This window comes from Ictalurus furcatus, chromosome 24 (genome assembly GCF_023375685.1).
Source record: "Ictalurus furcatus strain D&B chromosome 24, Billie_1.0, whole genome shotgun sequence".
Lineage (NCBI taxonomy): Eukaryota > Metazoa > Chordata > Actinopteri > Siluriformes > Ictaluridae > Ictalurus > Ictalurus furcatus.
The window spans coordinates 7090012-7115913 of NC_071278.1; the positions used below are offsets into that span (position 1 = coordinate 7090012).

General features: G+C 43.9%; 1 protein-coding gene across 1 annotated transcript in view; it reads left to right on the top strand.

Annotated features, from left to right (window-relative positions):
- bop1 (BOP1 ribosomal biogenesis factor) overlaps positions 1 to 25840 on the top strand; it is a 60265-nt gene extending 34425 nt beyond the window's left edge. The window contains exons 4-16 of the mRNA XM_053612303.1: positions 11616 to 11770; positions 12125 to 12242; positions 13020 to 13121; positions 13622 to 13834; positions 14095 to 14256; positions 14499 to 14579; positions 15771 to 15840; positions 19637 to 19769; positions 20918 to 21098; positions 21643 to 21934; positions 22927 to 23011; positions 23140 to 23247; positions 23758 to 25840. Of these exons, the coding sequence (XP_053468278.1) occupies positions 11616 to 11770; positions 12125 to 12242; positions 13020 to 13121; positions 13622 to 13834; positions 14095 to 14256; positions 14499 to 14579; positions 15771 to 15840; positions 19637 to 19769; positions 20918 to 21098; positions 21643 to 21934; positions 22927 to 23011; positions 23140 to 23247; positions 23758 to 23911 (1854 nt within the window). The 3' untranslated portion in view covers positions 23912 to 25840. The remainder of the gene's footprint in view (positions 1 to 11615; positions 11771 to 12124; positions 12243 to 13019; positions 13122 to 13621; positions 13835 to 14094; positions 14257 to 14498; positions 14580 to 15770; positions 15841 to 19636; positions 19770 to 20917; positions 21099 to 21642; positions 21935 to 22926; positions 23012 to 23139; positions 23248 to 23757) is intronic.
- The last annotated feature ends 62 nt before the right edge of the window (positions 25841 to 25902 follow it).

Consider the following 25902-nt stretch of genomic DNA (forward strand, 5'->3'; position numbering starts at 1 on the left):
TGTTGCTGGAAAAAATTTCAGGGCCAAGTTAAGTTCATACATCACATCAACTTAAAACGTCTGATTCTTTATAGCACACCATGTTAAGTTTGAAACTGCGGAATCTTGCAGTTTGTTTTTTTTTGTTTTTTTTTTCAAAACAATAAACTGTTTACATATTATACACTCCTTTATAATTACTGTGGAGGACTTGATTCCAAATATCAGGAATGGCTATCAAATTGGATGATTTAAGTGCAATTCCTCTGTAATGGTGTAATTTACACAGTGTGTTACGTATGTCTGGCCATGCCTCTTCCCCTGCCCCCCTTCTCCCTAATTCCCCGCCCCCCATGGGCAAGAGTATTACCAGTTGGAGATGGTTAGGGGGCACAATGGCACGATGGGATATTGCACATGATCTGACAAGCCTTCTTGTTACACTTACGTTGTACCTTCACTTTCTGACAATTTTATTGGGTACAGCTGCCCTTTGCAGGTATACAATTACCGGCTTTAGCCCATCTGTTACTATGCACAATTTGTCAACCCGCCTCTAGTTGAACAATGAAGGAGACCACCAGAGGACTACCACTGACCAGATATTATATCGCCACTGGAGCATTCTCAGCTCAGCAGTGACCCTGCATGTTAGTGGGTGTGGTGTCTTTTCCCAGGTGGTGGATTGTAGTCCATAGCTCCCTTTCTGTTCTTTCTCATTTTTGTCTAACTCTTTGGTGGTCAGTCCGTCCATCATTCCCCTGCATTAGACAGTTGTATATCTGCGTGGGTACCATACACCCTCCTACATTGCCACCTTTCCCCATCTCCATTCCACAAGTCCAGCGATCTTCCTGAGCACGCAGACACGTCCATAAATGTCTGAAATATCACACACACTCCACTAATAGACCACTGCGCTCACACAGGGACCAGAGGCCCGGACCGCAAAACTTGCAGTGGATACGCCACATCCGTAACGACACCCATGTCAGCTGTTTAAGGCATTATCAGGGTCTGGATCTGATTCTTCTGTTTCTCTTAATGTGCTCCCTGTAGTTCCCTTTGGATGTGTTAATTTGCCCTGCCAGTTTACTTTGATAAGATGTCACGAGGGAAAAACGCTCCTCAGTCCATCAATCACAGCCGCCTTATCAGTGAGTTACAGTTTTAAGTCAGATGCAGGTCAGGACCGACCGGTATGTGATTCATATTATCACCACAACTTGACCCAGATCAGATTAGAATCAGATCAGATCAGACTAATAAATAATTTCAGCATGAACAAAGTCTTCTGCTCATTAATGACTACTTGTTTACTGAACCACATGTCCCCACTGAACCTCTGTCCAGATATAGGTCCAGTTACTTGGCCCATTATCATGCTGGAAGCACATGAATATGTTTTAGCCGTTATAACATGGTATATTTTGGCCATAAAGGGATGCGCATGCTCAGCAACACTACTCAGATAAGCTGTGCCATTCTAACAGTACTTGATTGCTATTAAGGGCCCCAGTGTGTACCAGGAAAACTTTCCCCACACCATTACATCACCACCACCAGCCTGAACAGATTACGTTCATGGATTCATGCTGTTGATGCCAACACGTTTCCTGTAACCATCCAATCTCTGAGAGTCTGTGCCCATGATAGCCTCAGATTCTTGTTCTTGTCTAAAAGGAGTGGAACCTGATGTGGTCTTCTGCTATTGTAGCCCATCCCCTTCAAGCTTGGATGTTGTGTATTTTGAGATGATCCACCCCTGGTGAGAGTGTTTTATTTGACCTAGCGTAGGCATGCTGTCAGCTCGGCCATTCTCCTGTGTCTCCCATTCTGTGTAAACTCTAGAGACCGATGTGTGAAAATCCCAGGAGATCAGCAAATGAAAGAACATTTACGAATGTTCTTGTTGTGATGTTCCATCTTCATTTATAATATGAGCACTATACTTGTCTTTGAATGATGTTTAAGGATAAACTATTAGCTGTGATTTGCAGACTTGCCAACAGGGAGGACAGAGACTTTCTTACCTCTCACGCATACTAACCTGTACTTCAAAGGCAGACTAAATCTTTCATTTGGAGAGATGTTTCCTAACAAATAACCTGCCAGCCAGATGATGTTCAGACCAGTATTAGGGCTGGCATCTCTACAGTTAAATAGCTGTGCCAGGAAGTTTTTCTTCACAGTATTTTACCCTGATCTTAGTGCATTTAATACATCTTTCCGTCTGATTGGCTGATGCGTGCAGTTTGGTTTGTCCAGGTTGATCTTTTAAGATGTGCTTGACTGTGATTTGGATCTGATTTCTGGAACAAATTTGTATTTGATCACATTGTTGCATATATTTGCATTGTGGCAGTCGGGTTTTTCCTCCTGTCTAGACAGTCTCAGGTTATAGTGCGCATTTTAAAATAAATAAATAAATAAAAGTGTCTGTCCAGAAGATTTTTCTCCCTAAAAGGAATAATGGATAAGATTAGTGATGGTCCTGACAAACTTTCTTTTTTTTCTTCTTCTTAAGAAAGTATTGCGACATTCATCTAAGTCAGAGTAATCTATGATTGTTTTCCACTGCCATAAAGTAAACTTTGTAGCGTAAGAGTTTAGAGGAAAATGTGCATGCGTTTATTGTCTAGACAGTGAGTGTGGATTTTTTCTTAAATCTGATGCCTTGCCCTTTAGCCCTTACCACATATGGAATAATTCATTTCTTCAAAGGCAATGTATCCTTCTAGGTATATACTGCACAAGATTCATACCTCAACTCGCAACCCATTACTCTGTCCTGCGTCTTGTAGCATTTGGAGGAATTTTCAACTTCTGCCGTCTTTTTATTCGATAGTTTTATCATAACACAAAATATAGCTGAAGGGACCCTTCTAGAGCATCATCATGGTTTTTCTGAGAGCCAATGAACATTCCATGTCTTCTTCTTATTATTCTAATATTTATTTACTCATTTTTGCATTCATAATATAAAATTAAGTAACAGGCTCCCTAAATTCTGCGTCATAATTCTCTTAAGATCCAAACTGCCAAGGAATTTGGAGAGGTCAGCGGTGCGGACAGGCGGAAAATGTGAGCCGTTCTCCTGTCAGTGTGGAGCAGACACATTGATTTTCCTTTCCTAAACCTTGCAGCGCTCATGACAGCGGCACCGACTTATTTTTACCCTTTTTGACCAAAGCCACGGGCGTGCTGGGCAGCTTAGCGATCCACAAAAAGCAAACCAGAGGGGAAGTCTCAGTTCGGCACTTCTGCTCCATTTGTTGTGATTGGGGGGATGTTTGTGGGCTCCCGACCTGTCTTGATGGATGAGCCTGTCATTTGCTTGCTACTGCGTGTCTTGATGTGCCAGTGTTGCATCACGCTAACCGCCGGTGCACAGAGATCCTAGCATCTGTATGCAGAAGATCGTCCAGCATGGATTTGCCTCTGTCCTGTGTGCGCGCCTTGCTACTTGATCATCAGTTAGAGACAAGTTCGAGATCTGGACCACTTTTCCAAAGAAAGACACTTTGAAACACCAGCGCGCTGCTGATTTTCATGAGTAAGAAGAAGAAGGAGTGAGTAATTACGCTGCAAATATTTTCTCTTAATACGAACAAAATGTGTCGTTCTGGAAATTCGGGAGGCTGTGGATCAGGTGGTGGAGCAGGTTGTCCACTAATCATAGGGTTGGCGGTTTGATTCCCGGCCCACGTGACTCCACATGCCGAAGTGTCCTTGGGCAAGACACTGAACCCCAAGTTGCTCCCGATGGCAAGTTAGCACCTTGCATGGCAGCTCTGCTACCATTGGTGTGTGAGTTTGTGTGTGTGAATGGGTGAATGAGACACAGTGTAAAGCGCTTTGGATAAAAGCGCTATATAAGTGCGCCATTTACCAAATAAAATAGGAACTATTGCTCAAATCGCTCCAAAAATTTATAATTTTAGGACTAAAAAAAAAAAAAAGAGCAGTGTATAATGAGCTGAACGAGAGAAATGGTAAACGTAAGACGGTCCTCTGGAGGTCATTTGCTAAGCTCTCTGGACTGCCTCAGACCACTTTATGCAGCACCTCATGAAAATACAGGGAGTCATGTTCACCATTACAGCCTCAGAGGAGTTTATGAACAATGAGGCATCTTCTTAAATCTGAGCTCTCTATGTTTGATCCTCTCTTGTAAAGATAATATTTCATGGGTGTGGCCTCACAGCAGGCATTTCATAAAAGCTTCATTGTGGCATTACCTCATCTGGGTTGCCTGTGTACCTCGGAAGCGGGAAGTCGGAGCTCGGAATTATGTCATTTTGGACTTCTGTGCGTTCGAGCTACAAAGTGGGGCGGAAAAACATAGATGCCTTCCGTCTTTAGTTAGTAACAAGCTAGCCAGCTAACTATGATAGATGCTGTGAGCAGTCATGTTGATTTGAGGTCACTTGCTCGGGGTCAAGGAGACCATCCAGAGTTCCAGAGTAGGAATTCCTAGTTGAGGAGGCGTTTTCTTGTTTTTTTTCTAGTCCTGGACAGATATTATGAGTTATAAGCGTTAGTCGAATGCAGTGTATGTGCATGACCTGCTGTTTTTATGGCTCTCTGATAAGATGGTTCATGGTTATTTTGCTTTGAGCACCGTGTTGGTTTGAAACCTTGGTCCAGAGCTGTGTGAGTGTCAGCATTGAGAAATATCCTCTACGTGACTTCTCTGTGCAAACCAGTGACCGCCTCCACCAAATTCTCCCCCACAATAGTTTTACTCATACTAGACACTTCATAATGGCTGTGTTTGCCTGGTGAATTGAAAGCAGGTGAGCTGGAGAGTTTTCAGGGTCGAGGTGGACCACTGTGTCCCTCTGCTTTGTGTTCTTGCAGACTGTCGCTGGAGTTGGAAACGTCTGTGTCGGCTCATTCGGAGACATTTAGAATCATTTTGAATTAGTGTTGTGATCACTGCTGATGACGTGATGATGACTTGTATTTGAGTATCAGTTTATCACATGTTTTAGTCACGATTACCATCATTCACTGAAACTTACTGATGGTACTTTCTAGTTTGTAGAATTTAGAGTTATTAAAATGCTATAATGTTTATCTTTAATAAACGGGCAACTCCAGTGTTATGGATGTGACATCTGCACTCACACTGGCGAACAACATGCCTCAGAGACACGCTTAGGATCAACGAATCAGTTTGCATATGTTGTTATCATTTAGCCTGGACTAAGCGTTTCCGCTCAAAGGTTTTTCAGTGACTAATCTTGAAATTTGTGACTGTGCTGTTTCTGATCATTGTCCAGTGGTTTTTGACTCTGTGCTGGCTTGTACTCTCCCCAAATCTGATCATTCTTCACGTTTTTCTAGATGTTTTAATTCCTCTGCTACCAGGTCATTCAATGGTTGTGTATTTATCTACCCAAACCCTTAATTTTGTGAAAGCCATCTCCTCCCGTGTGTGTCCTAATGAATTGGTTAATCAGTACCTGCACTGCTACCCTGGACTCAATTGCCACCCTTGAAGTTTCCAATGTGATGAAAGTTCAGCCCTGGTTAAATAGCTCCACTCGCGCTCTCAGGCAGGAGTGTAGGTGCACTGAGTGGAGATTGAAGAAAGACGAACTTCAGAGATCATACGAAATCTTCAAGGAGTGTCTTATGTGGTATCAGAGCGCTGTTAAGGAGGCACAGTCGAAATATATGTCTGATTTAATTATACAAAATGCAGAAAGGCCAAAGGTCCTTTTTAGTACAATTAATGCCTTTCTAAATCCCTCTCCTAGTGTTCCATTAGAGATTTCTACTGACCTTTGTGATCAGTTTTAACTCATTTTACTCATAAAATTGACTCCGGTTTCCTCCCCCAGTCCAAAGACATTCATGGTAGGCTGATTGGCATGTCTAAAGTGTGTGTAGTGTATGAATGGGTGTGTGAATGTGTATGTGATTGTGCCCTGCGATGGATTGGCACCCTGTCCAGGGTGTACCCCGCCTTGTGCCCGATGCTCCCTGGGATAGGCTCCAGGTTCCCCCGTGACCCTGAAAAGGATAAGCGGTATAGAAGATGGATGGACTCATAAAATTGAGGGTATTCGGTTTGACATACCACCTCGTTATTCTTCTCCTCTAGAATCGCCTCTGTGTCGGAGCTGTCTTTTGCTTTTTCAACCAGTGTTTCCTTCACAGCCTTTTGCTGTTGTTTCTAGTATGAAGTCCTCTTTCTGCCCTTCTGATGTTCTGAATTCGCATATTTTTAAAGAAGCTTTTCCTGTGAGGCTTTTTTAGTAGTGAGTCCACTGAAATTAAGGATTCCTGTCCCTTCTATGATGACTTGGATGAAATTTTGGGTGCAAGCTGGGATCTGAGTTCTTATGAAGTGGTGTGAACAAGAAAGGGTCTGAGAACACTTCATTGCTGAAGAGGACCAAAAAAAGAACCGGGTTCTCTTTTGAGTCCACTATATTGTGAACACCAAAAGGACTGAGGTCGCTTTCGGCTGGTTCCCTTTCTGTTCCACTTTGAACTGGGTTTGGTTCTTTTTAAAAGGTCAAGTTCCGTGTTGATTTTAAAATTGAGCCTTTTGCTTCTAAAGCTTTTGCATAGACTATCTATGCAATATATTTCTGTTCTTCTCACCCCGTACATTGCTTCAAGACACCTTCGATCAACTGCGAGTCAACAACTACGATCCACAGATGATGGAATGGGTCCAGCTGAAGGCTGACGCTTCACACCTGCAGGGGCCGTAGGTGAAGCAGTCTCAGAGGAATTAAAGAGGTGGCTGATGTCAGCATTCCGATCAGTCTCAATAACATCCCATACTGGAGAGACGCCCCCAGACAAAACTGGGCAAGAATATTTAGGATATTTGTCATCAGAGACAGAGAGGCTCGCATTGTGGATGAATCAATCGTCACCCCGATGAATGTGATTGAGTGCCTAGGAGACAGCGTGCTCTTTGCCCTGTTCGCCAAGTGACCCAACTGGCAACGTGGTCTAATAGCAACTGGGTATCGTGCACAGCCTGGTCCCTCGTCTGAGAGCAAAGCAACCAATCAATTAGATATGGCAGAATCCGTGACCACAGGGGTGACCGGGCAGTCTTCATACACTTCGTAAACACTCGAGGGTCTAGAGAAAGACCAAAAGGTAGGACCCTGAACTGGTAAGTCTGGTTGGTGAAGCCAAAGCGTAGGAACTTCCTTTGATGCACAGCATTAGGAATATGAAAGTATGCGTCCGTCAGGTCGACACTCGTGAACCAATCTCCCTCGGTCACCGACTGAAGAACGTCAATCGAGCACAATAAGTGGAAGGGGAGCCTCTTTACTTACTTGTTGAGTCTCCTCAAATCTAAGATTGGACAAAAACCTCCATCCCGCTTTGGACCCAGAAAATATGTGGAGTAGAACCCTCTGAACCAGGGCGTGAACCACTTCTGTTTCCCTCTAACAAGGAATGAATTTCTTGAGAGAGAGCTACTGAAAAAACTTGGTCTACCACAACAGTCAGGATGCGTCCCGAAAACATTGGGGGCCAGCGTCGGAACTGCAGAGTATTGCCATTGCACAGCGTCACCAAAACACAGGTGTCTGACACTGTGCTTTCCCAATAACTCGGATGACGTGTTGAGACCACCGGCCCAACCGCCTCAGGCCTTGAGACTTCGGCTTTTCGAAGTTGTGTGGGGACGCTGACGTGGGCCCCCTGGGGCACAGCAGGGTTTAAGGTTACCATGGGGGTGACTCACCTGTACCTCATCAGACCCAGGAAATCACTGCTGGCACGGGGACGGTTAGAGGGCATGTGATGGAGGTGTGGCTGCACAAGCACATAACGACAATGAGCAGGTGCTGCTGGCGCCCTAAAATTCGGAGCACGCTGCACCTGTGTTCGCTGCTAAGTGGTCACATACAACTTTACGTGTCTCTCCAACACATTAGATATGTCTGGACCAAAAAGATATCCTGGAACAATGGGAAGCTCTCTCAAAGTCGTTTTATAATCCTCGAACAACCTGGCTTGAGCAAGCCAAGCCTGCCTGCGAGTGGTCAAGAGTGTTTCAGTGAGACCGCCCAGTTCTCATGTCAATGCCCCATGGCCAGCAAGGCTGTCTGCAGAAATCATGGAACAGAAGGAGTCACTTCTACAGACTCCAAGGAATTAGAAGCAGCCAAAATCAATTGGCAGATGGTGTTTTCAGCCTGAGTGACGTAGGCAACTGTCTCGTATGCTTTCTTCAGAAGGGAATCTGTGCGGCCACATTGAGTGCTAGGATATAGACCGTTTCCATGCAGTGTCTCTGTGGCACTTCGGTGACTCAACCAGTGCTGCAACTGGCTGTTCTACCTCTGGTACATTCTGCACCCCAATGGACTCCGCTTCTGCCATGGAAGCTAAGGTGCGAGCAGTCTTGGAACACCTCTTGACCATCCCTGGCACTCAAGAATTCCATAATAAAATCCTTACACGCAGGCACAGCAAATGAGTCATTAGGCAAAGGCCTGCGAAAAAACACACTGGACTGAACAGGGTGTGCAGGGCATTCATCCAGGCCAAGACGGGCCACTGCCATCCGAAACACCTCCAATGTGTTGTCCATTTGAGTTGGGGCCATCACTGAAGAGTGGAGAGAGCCATCACCAGAGCCACCGGCTAACGCAGACCCCGCTGGCTTGTCCTGAAGCCCAGCGACATCAGTGAGGAGATGGTCCTGAAAATGTGTGTCAGAAGCACATGTAGACATAGCGTCATTGTGGGGGCTATGGAGAGGAAAAGGTGAGACAATAGCCTCCTCGTTAGAAGATTGTGAGCAAGTGTCCCCAATGGGAGCCATAGTAGAAGCAGGAACTGAGTCTGTTGGCTGGAGGGCCTGCGAGATGTTCATGTCTGAAGAAAGGCCAGCCACCTTCTTTGATAACAGGTGTCCTGCCAAATGATTTCACTTAGAATTAGATTTTCTTTTAGCTGAGGGAAGGCCAGTAGCTGCTAAGGCACAGTGTTTCTGAGCTCTCTGCCTCAAACCCAAACTTGCTTCCAAAATCTTAACGTTTCAGTTGTGGTCCAGTCCAGCCAAACGCAGCTGTCTCTCAGACATCGGGAGCAAGCTACAATGCGGACTTGGGTCCGTAAGTGCTTCCTTCAGATGCTGAACACCCAGGCATGATGGGCATAGATCATGCCCATCGTCAGGAGGAAGCTCGTTAGGGCAGAGCTTACAATTCAAAGGATAGGCAGTGGAAATTAAGCTGAAAGCCATAGCCGCAAAAGTGGAGAGCCTCCGGATACAACCACAAGGAGAGGCAGTAAAAAATAATCCAATGAAATACTCCTACCCCCTGATGAACCACGAGGAATGGAGAGTAGAGCGCACAAGCTTCGAATAAACGTCAACAACACCCACGGTTAGGACGGGCAGGCACAAGTACAACACCGTTTATATAATGCGAGACAGCAGGTTAACACAACTCGCTAACTTGCCAAAGTGGGTAATATGCCTCCGGATAGAACCGTGAGGTAAGCGGCACACCATGCAGAGAAAATCCCGAGGGAAAATAACTCGTGTGCCACGGCAAGCGGCTAGTAGCTTGTCAGCGCGTAGCCGCGATGCTAAGGGAAAAGTGTACTTACGAGTAACTTACCAGTCAAAAGCACAGTGCTAAACGTATCATCACAGCTTGGGAGGACCAATTTTTGCTGCTTCGAGAAAGATGCGCTCAATGATGTGATGAAAAAACTTCGACCTAATCCGAAGGCGAGAAAGCGAAAGAGGTGGAGTGCTGCGCTGCAGTGGCTTATATCACCTCCGCTCAGCTCACATCACTACGTGTCTTCATTGGTATTTATTTTCTCGACCTATCTGGCAGGCGCTGCGGTCATCCTCTACTGTAGCACCGTCTCTGGCGGTCAGGAGGAATTCCCAGAGCATGTGGTAGATTAGCGCAGCGGTGATGTAGCTGATGCAAAACTTCAGTGCACCCGGGTTTGATCCTCACTTCAGGTTTTCACTCCACCTCACTTTTTGATTTTGGAAATATTTCTTGCTTTTGAGAAAACATCAACTGATGTTATGAATGTGAGATTTTTACTTTATAGATGTGACGTGTCTGAACCACAACTCTGTATATCTGATGTATAAACAATGCAATCTTCTCATTATTCCTCAAGCGGCGTTAAACACCGTGAAATATGAGTGAAAGACACAAGTGAACATTTTAAAAGTGGTTTTGTTCCTATGCTTACAGCTTTACTTTTTCATGGTAAAGCTGACACTTGTGTGGAATTGTTTCAATTTTCATTTTTCATTAATATTACTTTTATTCTAATTTATCTCACGTTCTTTTTATGTTTGTCCCTAGTATTTTTTTCCCACCCTGTTAGCATATAATGCTTTTCCTTTATGAAACTTGCTTATGAATTTTTTTTTTTTTTTTAAATCATCACAGTCTGCAACTTTCAATCATGAAATCATGTTGTTAGGCAAAAGTACACTAAGCACACTGTTTAAACGTCGGTTTAAATATGTGTGAGACCTTTTTTTTTTTTTTTTGGACCTTTAAACCTGTGCTTTCTAACAGGGTAGAATAAACATATAACATGTAAATGTTCTTCAGGAAAATCCTTAGAAGAATAGAATAAAAGCTTGATCACAATTTATTCTGGAGGATACACTACCTGATGTCTCCCACTCTGGGCTTTTTAATCGGGTACATTTGGAAAAATATTAAGTGTGTGGAAATGAACCGTTTCATCCTGAAGCAGGTCACGGAGCCCAAAGACTGATATTTCAGGTCCAGAAAGTTATGAATAACCTTCAGAACAAGCGACTGGAATCAAACATGTCTTCAATAAAAGCATCATCAGGGAAGATACCAAGCATGTGGTGGTGTCTTCTCTTTACTTTTCACCAACAGATGCAATTTAGGCCACAATCACAGCGAACATTTCACTGTGCAGTTGCAGTTACACAATCAGGCCAGAGGTTAATGCCACAACTTAGAAGAATTAGGGGTCGTGCAGCTGTTGGAGGCTGTTGGAGAGAAAGCGTGACATGGCTGCCCGCTCATTTCTAATTGGATATGGTAGGGGTGTTTTTATTGAAATCACTCACAGATGCAGGCCTCACTTAAAAACCTCTGAAAAGTTTCAGCTGTCTAGTGTAAAGTGTGTGTGTGTGTGTGTGTGTGTGTGTGTGTGTGTGTGTGTTTATACTCTCCTCTCAGACTGTTTGGTTTATTGTCTTATTATTGCCTGGATAGTACGTAGTGTTGTAGTATACTGTAAGTGACTGAGTGGAATGAGGCGCTTGTGAAGCGGAGGGGTTTGTATGTCATCACACTAGTTTTTACCACCTGTGCCCCTGTGGGGGGGGTCTTGACCCCGGGCTGTGTCCAGGCGTGGGTATTAATGATGAAAGGTAAAGAGTCTGAGCAGTTTCAGAAGAAATTTCTTCCCTCAGACAGAGAGGCCAGAGAAAATGACTAGGGCCTCATCTGTAACTCTGAATAGGAGGAAGGGAAAAAGACAGAGTGTATTAACCTTGATTTTATACTGGATTGAAATAATGGATGTTGAGCTGTAAGACTAAGCTGACTCTCTCTCCCTCCCTCCCTCCCTCCCTCCTCCTCCACTCTCTGGCTTTCTGCTCTCAGGACATCCGTAACACGGTGGGCAACATTCCAATGGAATGGTACAAAGATTATCCTCACATCGGCTATGACCTGGACGGCAAAAAAATCTTCAAACCAATCAGGAGCAAGGACGAGCTCGACGAATTCCTGGACAAGATGGAGAATCCTGATTACTGGTGAGTGGGGCTGGACCACATGAGAGATGATACTGATGTTATGATAAAACCCAGTCTCATGATATTCTAAGAATTCTAAGTATGGTCAGGTTCCAGTGCTTTTAGCGCTCATTTGCTCGCTATAAAAAGGAAACCATTTGTGTACCAATTGTTTAATTTTCCCCTATTTTTCCTCTTGAAATACTTTGCTAGCAAAACTTGAGCAAAAGGATTGTATTACGATGTATAATGTGATTAAGATGATGTCTCCAAGTATCGCAGTATGATATTTTTTTCATATCACGTGAAAAGAACAAAGCTTACACTTGATATTGCTATCGACACATGACTTCTGTTTTTCTGTTTCTTTTCCAGGCGCACTGTCCATGACAAGATGACTGGCACTGATATCCGTCTGTCTGATGAGCAGGTGGATCTGGTGCACCGCCTGCAGCAAGGCAAATTTGGTGATGTTAACTTCAACGAGTATGAGGTAACCCCAAACCCCACCCCACGTTTTATAGACTTGTATCACAATCTCAGCATCTCAGTCTGGTCTTTTTTTTTTTCTTTTAACAGTGATTTGTTTTATGATAACACAGCAGGAGAAGCACACACCACCTTCACTTAAACGGCCTCGTACCACCCAAGCGCCATTCTGCGCTCACCGCTAGCTAACGGCTCCGATCGCAGCAGATTAACATGCCAACCGTCAGTCTTATTTTGGAGGGCAAGTCTGTCCCCAAGTGGGCGGAGTCCACATATAATAACGTGCAAACATGTCTAAATGCCGTCACTGCGATCTTTGTTAGCTTTACTGCTAATTGTCCATTAACTTGGATTATAAAGTAAACAAGCAGTGAGTCACTCCAGACTTAAAGCTTCCTGTGATCAGTCTGGTAATAAAAAAAAACATTATTTTTTTTAAGCAGCCTCAGACACTGTTTAGAGACAGTTAAGTGTCGAGGAAAAAGCCACCTGTCATCTGGGACATGGTGTGACAAGTTAAATCTGTGTACGTTGTCTGCAGATGTTGATAGCCCAGCTGTTCTCAGTTATGTCCTTTACTCATGTCTGTTCCTAATTCTCCAAGCGTGTTTAGTAGTGAACATAACAAAAACAGTTTGTACTCTGACTGCCGAGTCATTGCACTGTATTCAGGGTTGTTTTTTTTTCCTTTCCACCACCCTTTGTTAAATGTAGCATTACCATGAGGCTCAGTTATATATGACACACGTCTGATCTGCCATCTTGCTTTCATTTCTCTCAGCCTGCTATCGACTTTTTCTCCCACGAAGTGATGATCCATCCGGTGACCAACAGGCCTGAGGACAAACGCAGCTTCATTCCCTCTCTCGTTGAGAAAGAGAAGGCAAGTGCCCTGACGCAGTCCTTTCTTCCAAACCTCTCTACCTCATCTCCCAGCTTGTGATGTAAATCATTATTTGTATATGCTGCACGTAATGCAGCTGGGGTTAGATGGGAAGAGTCATGTTTCAACCAGTTGGACTTCTAACTGCTTGCATCTGTACAGCATTATAGGTAATGATTCCCATAGTTTTTTTTTTTTTTTTTGAACGAGGTCTAAAACTGCAGTAATTGGAAGCTGAAAGAAATTAGACCGACAACCTTTTTAGGTATTAGGAGGAAAAAAAAAGCGTTCGCAGTCTCTTTTAATGCAGGGGTTTAGACAGTCAAGCTTAAAGTTCTCCAGTAATTTATATCAGTTTGGTTTCCTGCTGTAAATTGGTCATGGGTGATTTGTGCCACTTTGTAGACCTAAGCTCCAAATAGCTCGTAGTGTTACTGTAGTAATACTAGAGTTTTCCGAGCAGGACCATCAGACCATGCTGTTCCCTGTGCTGCCATTAGGTAAGCAAGCTGGTTCATGCCATAAAGATGGGCTGGATTAAGCCACGCAGGCCCAAAGACACCGCACCTCAATACTACGACCTGTGGGCACAAGAGGACCCCAATGCCATCCTGGGGCGCCACAAAATGCATGTCCCTGCTCCAAAGATGAGACTGCCAGGTCATGAGGAGTCCTACAACCCGCCTCCAGAATATCTGCTCACAGAGGAAGAGGTCTGTTTTGTTTTTGTTTGTGTGTTTGTTTGTGTGTTTTTTTTTCTGGCACATGTCCTTGTCTATCACAGTGAGGTTCTGAGAATTTGCCTATAAGGGATTTGCTTGTGGTTTGCATACGAAGTGTAAGTGCTTAATACAGGTGCATCCCCGCCGAGAGCTGCATCTAAAGCTGGGGATTAATGCAGTCGAGTAAGAAATGTTAGTCCTTGTCTGTTGTTGGATTGAATGTTGTTTGATGATTGCTTGAAACCCACCAGAGATTGGCATGGGAACAGCAGGACCCAGAGGACCGCAAGCTGAACTTCCTTCCGCAAAAGTTCCCCTGTCTCCGTGTTGTACCTGCGTTCTCACGCTTCATCCACGAGCGCTTCGAGCGCTGCCTCGACCTCTACCTGTGTCCCCGCCAGCGCAAGATGAGAGTGGGTTATCTCCCTGTTATTATGATCTAAGGACACGCAGCAATGTGTGGTCTCTTTTCAGAGTAACTGGTTAAATTAGCTCCATTTAAGCCGAATACGTTAGAAACATAGTGGATGATGATAAGATAAATCATGTTCAAGGCGTGTAGCATTCACAGTGCTGAAGTGAGCATCATTATTAATCTGTTATCTAACAGAATTATGTCGTATTTCTCCACTGTCTCTTCACCTCGCGATCACAGGTGAACGTGAACCCAGAGGACCTGATTCCCAAGCTGCCCAAACCTAAAGACCTGCAGCCCTTCCCTACCACCCAGTCCCTGGTAGGTGAACATCAACCCAGGACGTGCAGTCACAAGGCGCTCGGTGCAGAAGGACAGTCACTTCAACTTCTACCCCTGGTTATGAAGATTGGAGTCACAGACACATCTTAAAATAAAATCGGGACACACTATGAAATGAGCCGGGGGCATCAAATTTCATAGATACTTTAATGTGTGGGGGGAAAAAACACATTAGTCTCTTTGGGTGGTGTTTCTCAGGGGGAGGGAAAGATCAGATGGGCAAAAACAGCCATTTTTCAGCCAGTCGTCCTTGTAAAACTCTCCGTAAACCAAAGTTTAGTCTGCCGTTTTTCAGGACTGTAAATAGAGGAGCTCGAAACATCTGGGCAATGGCAGTGAATTAGTGAGAAAAGCTGCTTTGCTTTGTCCTCATATGATCTCAGTGAATTTATGATTATATCGCGCTTGGCCAAGGCGGTGTTATTCACTATTGATTCCGATTTTTAAATCTATTTAAGACTGAACACTTCATTCATGAGTGACACACGCTTAATGGTTTAAACTGGTTTTAAACATATTTAATAGCATATTCTTGAATACCTTTGGGTTCCTGTGTTCCCTGTTATTGTCCATAATGAACAGAGCTGAACTCGCGATCTAGTGCACTGCCGGTCAAAAGTTTGTGGACGCTCGACCGAAACGTTTCTCATGATGTTAAAAACCCTTTTGATCTGAAGGCGTGTGATTAAAAACGTGTGAAATCGGCACTGTGGAGAAAAATATAATCGTGCCGACGTATTCGTTTCTTTCATTAGAAAATATCCAATATAGCGAAATATTCCGAAAAGCATCCGATAAGAGTCTGGCGTCGGTGGGAGCTCCTTTAATACTGTTTAAAAAGCATCTCAGGAGAAAACGCCAAGAATACATTTCTGGAAATTCTAGTCTTCTACTTTGAAGATGCTAAAATATAAAATTATTTTCATTCATTTTGGATTTTTGATCACAATAGAATTCCCATTTGTGTTACTCCAGAGTTTTGATGACTTTATTATTATTCTAAAATGTGGGGAAAATAAATATAAATGAAAAATGAGTGTGTCTAAACTTTTGACCGTGTGTGTGTGTGCATAGTAAGGTATGTAATGTGTAAAAATAAGGTGAGATGAATCACTTGTGAATACCGAGTCATTTTAAAGCTGGTAATAATTGTTTCTGGTTCCTCCACAGGTGTACCGTGGTCACTCCAGTCTTGTTCGTTGCATCAGTGTGTCTCCCAGTGGACAGTGGCTGGTATCAGGTCAGTCTTCTCATTGCCGTACTAATCAGTTCTCTAATATAACAGACGCTAAAATAGCAAAAGAAAGCAAACCCTGCAGATATGTCGTTGGGAAGATACTGTGGCTCGTCTCGGCCTCAGCTCCAGCCCTTGTCTGCTGTTACTTCAACCAGTAGCTGAGCGGCTGGTAAAAACATCCCCAGAGCTCTCGCTACAGTATGATGTCATGGTGGTGGTGGTGGTGATGGCCCTTCATGATGGAGGGCCTGGTGTCGCGTTCGCAGACGTCAGACTTGGAGTGAAGATGAGCATGGACACAATGTTGCTGGAATCGCTCGAACCAGATAAATTAGTCATGTCTAACTCACCACCCCCCCCCCCTTCTCTAGAGAGGGCTCTTTTCCACTGGAGTTTTATAGATTTTGGCTGCTTGGCCTTCATTGTTAGCTGCTCTGGGAAATCAAACAGGAAAGAGACTTCACTCATGTTCTTGCCATTTAGAATCTTCATGAATTCACAAGGGGACCTCAAAATATGACAGACAACAAATTAGTTACGGGTGCTATTTATCAGGAAAAGCTCCGTGCTTCCATTCACTTTTAACTTAAGGTTCTTTTTAAGATCCTGCTTTAGGATTTGAAATAAACTAAATCCAACCCCAGATAATGCTATAAAACATATTTAAATGATTACAGAGGGGGTTCTGTATAAGCATCGACTCCTTTATTCGTTTCTTCTTGGCGTTTTCTCACCCGATGTCTTGAGGAATTTCCCCGAGGTGATTTGTAAACAGCATTAAAGGAGTTCACACCGACGCCGAACTCTTATCTCCTGCTTTTCGGAATATTTCACTCCGAGTCGTCCGTTTAGAAAAAGATTTATTTGTAAATAAAATGTTAGTTTTCTAGTGAAAGAAACGAATACGTCGACACGGTTATATTTTTGTCCACAACACCGATTTCACACGTTTAATCACACGCCTTCAGATCAAAAGGTTTTTAACATCATGAGAAACATTTCAGTCACGTGTCCACAAACTTTTGACCGGTGGGGGTGTGTGTGTGTGTGATTATATATATATATATATATATATATATATATATATATATATATATATATATATATATATAGAGAGAGAGAGAGAGAGAGAGAGAGAGAGAGAGAGAGAGAGAGAGATATAACGCATGCTATAATTGAATATATTCTTGGTAGTATTTTTAAGCATCTGATTGCCATTAGCTTTGGTATGAAATATATGAAAGAGCTGTAGTAGAAAAAGAATAGTTTTAATAACGCCGAGACCAAGTCAGTTCCTCTACGCTGTAGTGAAGGGAGTGGTGCAGCCAAAGCCACAAAACCCAAATGATATCCCTTTCAGTATGAAAATGTGGTCACGTTTCTTCAGATGATTTGAATGCAGCAGCCTAGGTAACTAATAGTCTATCAATTAGAAACAAAACAGTGGTGGTTACCCCATAACCCTGTGTTTATTATCAGTCTTGTCTGGGCAATCTAGTGGAGCCTCATCACACCTGTGTTTTAATTAAATGTACTTTTTTATATTGTCTGAGATAATGAAAACAAGTACACTTATGGTTAATGCGCTGGGAGGGACAGCCGTAGATGGGGAGAGAGAGAGAGAGCGAGAGCGAGAGAGGCTGGCAACAATTTAGTGGCAGTATCTGCTAAGCCGTCCATAACAAAGGACTCCATAAAGCCATATGCAAACCACTAGAGTCAGGGCCGCTGTTTTGTCTTGCTGTAAAATATATTAAACCCGTAATAAAATGTCCTTTCCCACAGTAAAAAAAAGGCAGTTGACAACCTCCCAGGCATTACAACCCTTCTCAAGTCTGTAGCGCAGCCTCCGCCCCACCCCGAGACCCGGGATTTGTTTTTCACTCGTGTGCGCGCGTGTAAATTGCGGTGTCTTCTGTATCCCTGGGTTGGATGATGGTGACCGTTTTGTTCCAGGCGTGAATGATGTCTTACACTTGCGCTCGTGTTCTAGAAGCAAATCGGAAAATCTCGAGAAGGCGCTCCGCTAGCGGCAATAAAAAAAAATCCCAGACAAATTTGTTTTAACATAACCGTAAAGAAGGCTGTTTCAGGGAACTTCAGCAGTACTTTCCTCATGTTATAAATCAAAGAATATTTTTTTTCTGGCCTTCTTAACAAAACGCAAGAACCACCACCTCAACCAAGTTCTCCTGCTTAAGTTTTATAGCATTTTGGTTCTTAACTTAAATTTGTCGCACAACAAACATGTTTAAGCGCAGGCAGAGCGAGAGCGCCGTTACGCCTTCCAGCATAACACGTAAACACTACGGCCATGGAAGAACGAGAAGCAGGATCTCAAACGCTGCCTGATCGGGAAGGCCGGGAGCTCTGTAACGTGTCTCCTGAATGCTGTTAAGGAGCTCGCTGCAGACGCTCTTACCGTACCGGATACCAGCTTCTGTTTCGCGCTAAATCTGACCGTCCTGCTACTGTATGTACGAGTCGGTTGTTCACTTTTTTTTTTCGGAAGTGCATTCGTGCCGTTTGTTCTTCTGCGCAGCTGAATATAGGAGCATCTATAAAGCTGAAAGTAGAGAGAGAGAAAAAAAATGAACACAACTACAAATTAGTGGGGTGGAGACAGGAGATTTGAGGGGTCAGAGCAGGCAGTTCTGAGCCACATACAGGAAGTGCTCCCTAAACACGCTGCACCGGCTGGGGTCGAATCCAGTCGAGTCGGGACGCCATTCAATATTTGATGAAATATTGGTGGGGTATTCTTTTATATATATATATCTATATATATCTATATATATATATATATATATATATATATATATATATATATATATATATATATATATATATATATATATATATATATCCTAATGTCAAATGATATAAATATCTCAAGTTGTTGTTGTTTTTGCTTTTTTCCTCAGTATTTTCCTTTTCTTACAGCTTTGCATTGTTGGTAAAAGCAGATACGTTATTGTTGCTTCTCATTCCTACAGTACAAGAGTAAAAATGAATCAAATGGAGTGTAGACACAAGTCCGATGTCAGATTGACGATTTCCATTTACAATTCATCTAAAAAATGATATACGGGGAAGCCATGCAAGCACGCAGTCAGACACACGCACATGCAAGCGAGTGTCTGTGCTGTGCGTGTGTGTGTGTGTGTGTGTGTGTGCGCGCGCGCGCGCGTGCGTGTGTGTTTGAGCCGGAGAGAGTTACGGAGGAGACCACAGCTATGTGTGCCAGACGGACCTCTGGGCCACGGCCTCAGGGACCGTCCCTACGTTGCTATATCCGTCACCGGAGCGCTCACTACTTAAAAAGCGATTATGGTTTTAGAGAGTTATTACACTCCACCCTCCATCCAGGACCGCTTGACTTGTTTTTCCTGCATTTATGAAGCGTGCAGGTATAAACGTTTCGCAGCGAGACGCATTTAGCAGCGTGCGTGTAAGGTGGCTGTTGTCCCAGTGGCGGTCCCGTAACAAAGTCCAGCAAAGTTGTGCATCCAGTAACAAAGTCAAGCTGGTCTTTAACACTTAGCCCGGTTGGCTGGGGCGTTTTTTTTTTGCAACACACCGTCAGAAATCTTCAATGAATAACGCACACTTTCGCACATGGTGGATGAACCATATCATGTTCAAGAACAACGTTAGGAGATGGCCCATCACACACAAGCTTGAGTTAGTACACGCACACACACATGCTTTGCATGCACATCTGTATAGTCTGAAATGATTTGAGGTTGTTTATCTGTGCTCTGATGAGCTGCTGCTTGTTCTTGACTTTTGGACCCAGGCTCAGATGACTGCACGGTGCGCTTCTGGGAAGTGAGTACAGCGCGCTGCCTGAACACGGTGGAGGTGAGCGGGGCTGTAAAGAGCGTGGCGTGGAGTCCCAACCCTGCTGCGTGTCTGGTCGCCGTCAGTTAGTAAGTTCGTTTCCCCTTCCTCTTTTGCGTTCAGCCGCAGTCAGGCTGGGTCTGACTGGGTCCGAATGCACTCCACTTCCACCCCATGTGACCCCTCTTTGTGAGTGCGGAACTTTCCGGGTCTCTGGGTGTGCAGCTGTAATGCTGGCTGTAATCCTTCCTTTATTCCTTTCCATGTCGTGTCCCTTTTTGTCCCGTCATGATGAGACGTCATTGAGACGTTCTGTCTGCTGCAGTCCGACATGCTGCTCTTCAGTCCGGTGTCTTTCGTTTGCGTTTCGCGTCGTCACTGCCGTGTTATTAGCTGCGTTTTGTGTGATCTCATACCGTCGTCCTGTTGGTGGGTTTTTAGACGAGTGTTTTAGCAACATTCGCACACTACGATTTTAAGCTTCCAGAAGTTTGTCTTTGGTCACAGCTACATTAAATCATCTGCCGGTGAGCGTCACGTTATACGTTCTAAGGTCACAGATCTCAGCTCACGACCAACGATTATCCGACAACAAAATCAGGCCGAGTATCATACAGTACAAAACTGGCTGAAGAAAGTAATATCAGTGTGGAGAAAAATGATAAAACACTGACGCTAAACCCTGCGCTCCAGTACGTTATACAGTCAGAAATGTGTGCCGTGTTCATCTGATGCGTTAAATCCTCCAAAAGGTCCTCCACCTCCTCTTCTTTTTCTTCAAAATTAAGCCATAGAGGGCATTTGGGGATTTAACACGTCAGATAAACATTGCACACAAATTATAGGAAGAATCACTCTCTTATTTTTACATTGTATTCGTTCCCAAAACATTTTAGTAAAACGGTTTAATTCTCCTACGAATGTTTGTGTATATTTATGTACATATAGATATGATATATGCACACACATTTTATTAGTCTCCACAAACTACATATTGGCCTTTGACCATGTACTGTTTGCACACAAATACGCAATACACCTAAAAATAATAATAATAATAATAATAATAAATCATTTCATACCAAGACAGAGACAATGAAACAGATGATTTTTAACCTGCACAAGAATCAATAAGCGGGTGAAACGATCATTAAGTGCAGTTGAGCGTCATGAGTGTGTGTGTGTGTGTGTGTGTGTGTGTGTGTGTGTGTGTGTGTGTGTGTGTGTGTGTGTGTAGTGGTGAGACTGTAGTGCTGATAAACCCTGGGCTTGGAGATCGGCTGATCTGCAGCGCTACTGATCATCTCATTTCCTCCTACGAGGAGTCCGAGGAGGCCAAGGAGCAGGCGGTGCAGTGGGAAGTCGCCGAGGGCAAAGGTCACGATCAGGGCGAACGGCTCATTCTCACACACCCCAAGGTACCGTAAAAACGCGCACGAATGCACCTCTTTGGAATGTTAACATGCACCGTGTCTGTTCCTTTATTTCTAGCAGTATGAGTCTGATCACTGTGTCGGATGTATGTATTACAGGCTGACCAGTGCAGCAGAACAGAGTCAGATGAAATGATCAAATTTTGATGTCTTTCTCCCCCCCGCTCCCCCTCCCCATCCCCATCTCTCTGTGGTGCGTTCTGTCCCTCACATGAGCTGTAGCCAGGAGGCTTTTAACTATTGGCAAAAGCCACAAGGTTGTGGTCGTCTTTTTCCTGAACTGGAAGGAAATATAAGACGCCTCCAGTGTCCAATTAAAATAGTGGAAAAAGAAAAGCCGGCTCACCAGCTGGCAGGCTGGTAAAGCCAGTATTAATAGCCGTAAATTTAGTCTCGGAGCATCTTTGAGGTTATAATTGGATTAACATTGTTGAGGTTACCGCAGAACGACTTTGTCCGTTGACCTTATGGTCATAACAGCCGTCCTCTCTCTTCCTGTCTGCCTGTCTGTCTGTCTGTCGCTCCTCAGGCTGTGAGACAGGTGAGTTGGCATGGTAAAGGTGACTACCTGGCCTGTGTTATGCCTGATGATGGCAGCAGTCTGCAGGTGCTGATCCACCAGGTGAGCAAAAGGCGCACGCAGAACCCCTTCCGTAAGAACAAGGGCATGGTACAGTGCGTCTCTTTCCATCCCATCCGGCCGTACTTCTTCGTGGCCACACAGCGCTACGTGCGCATCTACAACCTCATCAAACAGGAGCTCACCAAGAAGCTCATGGCCAACTGCAAGTGGATCTCCAGCATGGCCGTGCACCCAGGAGGTGAGTGTACCCGGCTGGCTTTGGGCTCTCTCAGGAGTACCTCTGTGAAGTTCATGTTTTTGGAATATTTGTTAAAAAAAAAAAAAAAAATTGTGCTGGTTATACTGTATGACAGTGTTTATGGCTAAGAGTGACGGGGCTTCCCAATGAAATATCATTTTTGTATCGTAATGCCGGACTGCAATCTGCCTGCTGTATGTTTTTGTTTCAGTTATATTTTACATTTAATTTCTGCACAGTTATCCAAGAGGACAGTGGGACAGTGCTCCTGTAGTGCAGCTAGTAGCGAACCGGTCGAGCGTGGTGCTCCCAGCACCAAGGTTCATTTCGATGGCACGCTTGAGATGCAGCGTTAGTCTTTATTAAAGAATTGAAGCAATGACACAAATCAAATCAGCCAGCGAATGGGTGTTTGAGTAGGCCCAGTCCAGCACCCACCTGAGTCCGGCCCTGCAGGCAGACCATCACTAATCAGCACAAACATACGGCACTAATTTAGTTTGTTGGTTTTGAGTTGAATTGGTTTCAATTTACTGCCGCTTCACTCTCTGCCATAGACTTGCACTCGAATATATTTCTCTCCTAAATCAAATCAGCACAAATGAACGACAGACGTGTGTTTTTCATGCAGTTCCAATGTCACAGAGGTACAGTTTCAGTCGGCGGTGTTCCGTGTCTAGGCTAGCGCGTCAAGTAGCTTCTGTTTACTCTCGAGTTGATAGAGTTTTAAATGAAGGTATCCGCAGTATTTGTGTGTAAGACCGATATAAGAAGATATCTTGTGTCTGTCTAATTAGCATGTTCACCTGGTTTTCTTCTACGTCTTGTCCGCCTTGCTTTCCTCGTCCGGACTGTGATGGACGTTTAACGCTAATCTTTGATGTGTTGTGTTGTACGCTGTGGGATTTGAAATGAAGAACCCCAGTGTGGAACTGTTCAGCACTACACCCACTGACTGATAATTATTGTTTTTATTTATTTTTCTTTTCCAGGTGATAATGTGATCTGTGGCAGCTACGACTGTCGGCTGGCCTGGTTCGACCTGGATCTGTCTACAAAGCCATATAAAATGCTCCGGTGAGACGCCGCCACTGCGTGCTTTCATGATTGGAGTGTCTGTAAAGGGGGCTCTAAGGGGAACGCTTTGCTAATGGCTGACCTTCCTGACATGTACCTTCTATCATAATGTTTCTGTCTGTAAACAGGCACCATAAGAAGGCTCTGAGGAGCGTGGCCTACCACAAGCACTACCCTTTGTTTGCCTCCGGGTCAGATGACGGCAGCGTTGTTGTGTGTCACGGGATGGTGTACAAGTGAGTGTCTCTTCCCTTCACCTTCTTTATGAATATGATTAAACTTCTCTCTCTCTCTCTCTCTCTCTCTCTCTCTCTCTCTCTCTCTCTCTCTCGCTCTCTCTCTCTTTCTGTTTCACGCTTTCTTTTACTTCTCTCGCTCTTTTTGTAGTTCATCCTCTAACATCCTAGTCCTTACTCTATCTGTTCACACATTGGGATCCAGTGGCTCATGCAGCCAGTATGGTTAGGAATGCTCTTTGAGCAGGAGAAATGGTCCGTGTATGGTCGAAGGCATCTGCTGGATTTAATAGATGTGTTTATAGCCAGTCAGAGGATGTGTGTAATGTTATTATTTTTCCATTTTTGCCATCATGGTTATACTTTTAATCTATATTTCCAGTAATGTAGGTTTTATTGTAACTATAAGCTTCGTAACCATTTTACACCACTTTTTTTTCGTTCTTTCTTTCTTTTTTGCACCAGCCTCGTGCTCATCTGTTGTCCGTGTGCTTGTCTTTCCTCTCACAGTGACCTGTTGCAGAATCCCCTCATTGTCCCAGTGAAAGTTCTGAAAGGTCATACCATCACACACGACTTAGGGGTGCTTGACGTGGCTTTCCATCCTACCCAGCCCTGGGTGTTCTCCTCGGGGGCTGATGGCACAGTCCGTCTCTTCACCTAGTCATCAAGTTTTGTCTCTAGCTTTAGTGACTCAAACTGGATTAAGAGTGAATGTGATTTTTAATCTTCATTTAGTACATCTTGTTACTCCCAGAAAATGTGTTCAGCATAATCCTTTTTTTTTTTTTTGCCATGTCTGTCACATTTTTTTAATTAAAAACAAAAGAAAGAAGAAAATATGAAGCCTGTTTCAGAGAGCTTTTGAGATTGCTTCACTGCGTTAAGCAGAAAGGTGTCTGATTTCTACAACCTGACACTGTGAGTGGTCTGGAAGTCCTTCTCCCACACTGGGGCTGAGCAGCTCTCACACGCTGAATCTCAACGACTCGACCGCTAATCCTTGGACAAGGAGACGACTCGTGAAGAAAAAAATATATGTTCGATTGTTAGTCGTGCCAAAACAAAGAGCTTCAGGAGTCGAGCTTGTTTTACATCCTGATTTTTGAACTGCTGTTTTAGTTATGTGCCAGTATTCGTGATCAGGCCCGCTACACCGAGTCATTAAACATGTTGAGTCGTGAAACGTTGACCGAGTGAATTTCTGAGAAGCGTTATTTTTAATTAAACCCGGTGTTCCTCGAAGGGCCTTTCTGGCAGTTTCCTTTGCTGTCTTTTCTTCCTTCATATTGCTACAGGTCAGTGAGGGTGATTTTTGAAAACTCCTGAAATATATGCAGCAGGAGACTGGGGAGTGGGGCTCTTTTCCTGTGTGGGGAGGCCCAGACGTGAGCGATCAGAAGCCTGTGTGTATTATAGATCGGGTTTCACCGAGGCCGTCCACCTGCAGGCGTCTCTCTCCCATCTCACCATGAGTCTCGAGTCTCTACGCCTGCCGATCTTCCAGCAGTGTAGGGGGGGCAGACCTGTCAGCTCTGTTCAGACCATATTACAGTCTAAAACACCATACTGTAAAACTGAAATGAATGACTTCACTGATATTTTGAAACGACCGTGGATCAGACTTTTATTGGGATCTGTCTCGCATTGTATCTATATAAAGCCCCAAAATACTACGCTGTATATAGACTACAGCAGTCTTGTTTCTGCTCCTGATCACAGAAATGGGCCTCGTTATCAGTACAGAAATAAAATGGTGTGTCCCTTCTCCCCCCCCGCCCCCGCCACTACCTACTAAAGTAACGAGCTTATTAAAGTAGCTCGCTTTGTCACGTTTATTTATCACTAGCTAGCAGCGTGATGCCGTGAAGTTCTATATGCATATATCACACTACATGGCCAAAAGTTTGTGGACACCTGACCATCACTCCCAGATGTGGTTCTTCCCCAAAATGTTGCTGCAAAGTTTTAATCCCACAGTTGTATAGAATGTTTCTGTATGCTGTAGCATTACAGTTTCCCTTCAGTGGAACTAAGAGGAACCTAAATCTGTTCCAGCATGATGATAACAGTGCTCCTGTACACAAACCAGCTCCATGAAGACTCCATGGTGCGTTAAGTAAATCGTTGGAGTGGAAGAACTCGAGTGTCCTGCACAGAGCCCTGACCTCAACCCCACTGAACACCTCTGGGATGAACTGGACCTGGAGTCTCCTCGACATCCCGACATCAGTGCCTGATCTCAACCTCACTAATGATCTTATAATAAATGCATAAGTAAAAATAAAAAATAAAAAAAAAACTGCACAGTTCAGTTAATTATGAGCTAGATTGATGTAGAAATCTCTCACACACACGCACCATGCTGACAGTGCTGTTATTTTTACTGCTCGGGGATGTAACTGAATATGAATACACTGAACAGATACTGTGTTCTACTGATACAAATAGAAGATGTGCTATTCCATAAGGCAGCATTATTTTTAAATGAATTATTTTATTTATTTATTTTAAATAATAATGAACTTTTGTTCAGAGTGTTTTTGGCACTCGTACACGAATGGTTCTCCGTCGTTATTAAGTGGAAAAATCTTCACGGAAAATCATACAGGCGTTATAATGAAATGCTAAAAGGAACTCATAAATGCACTGTGT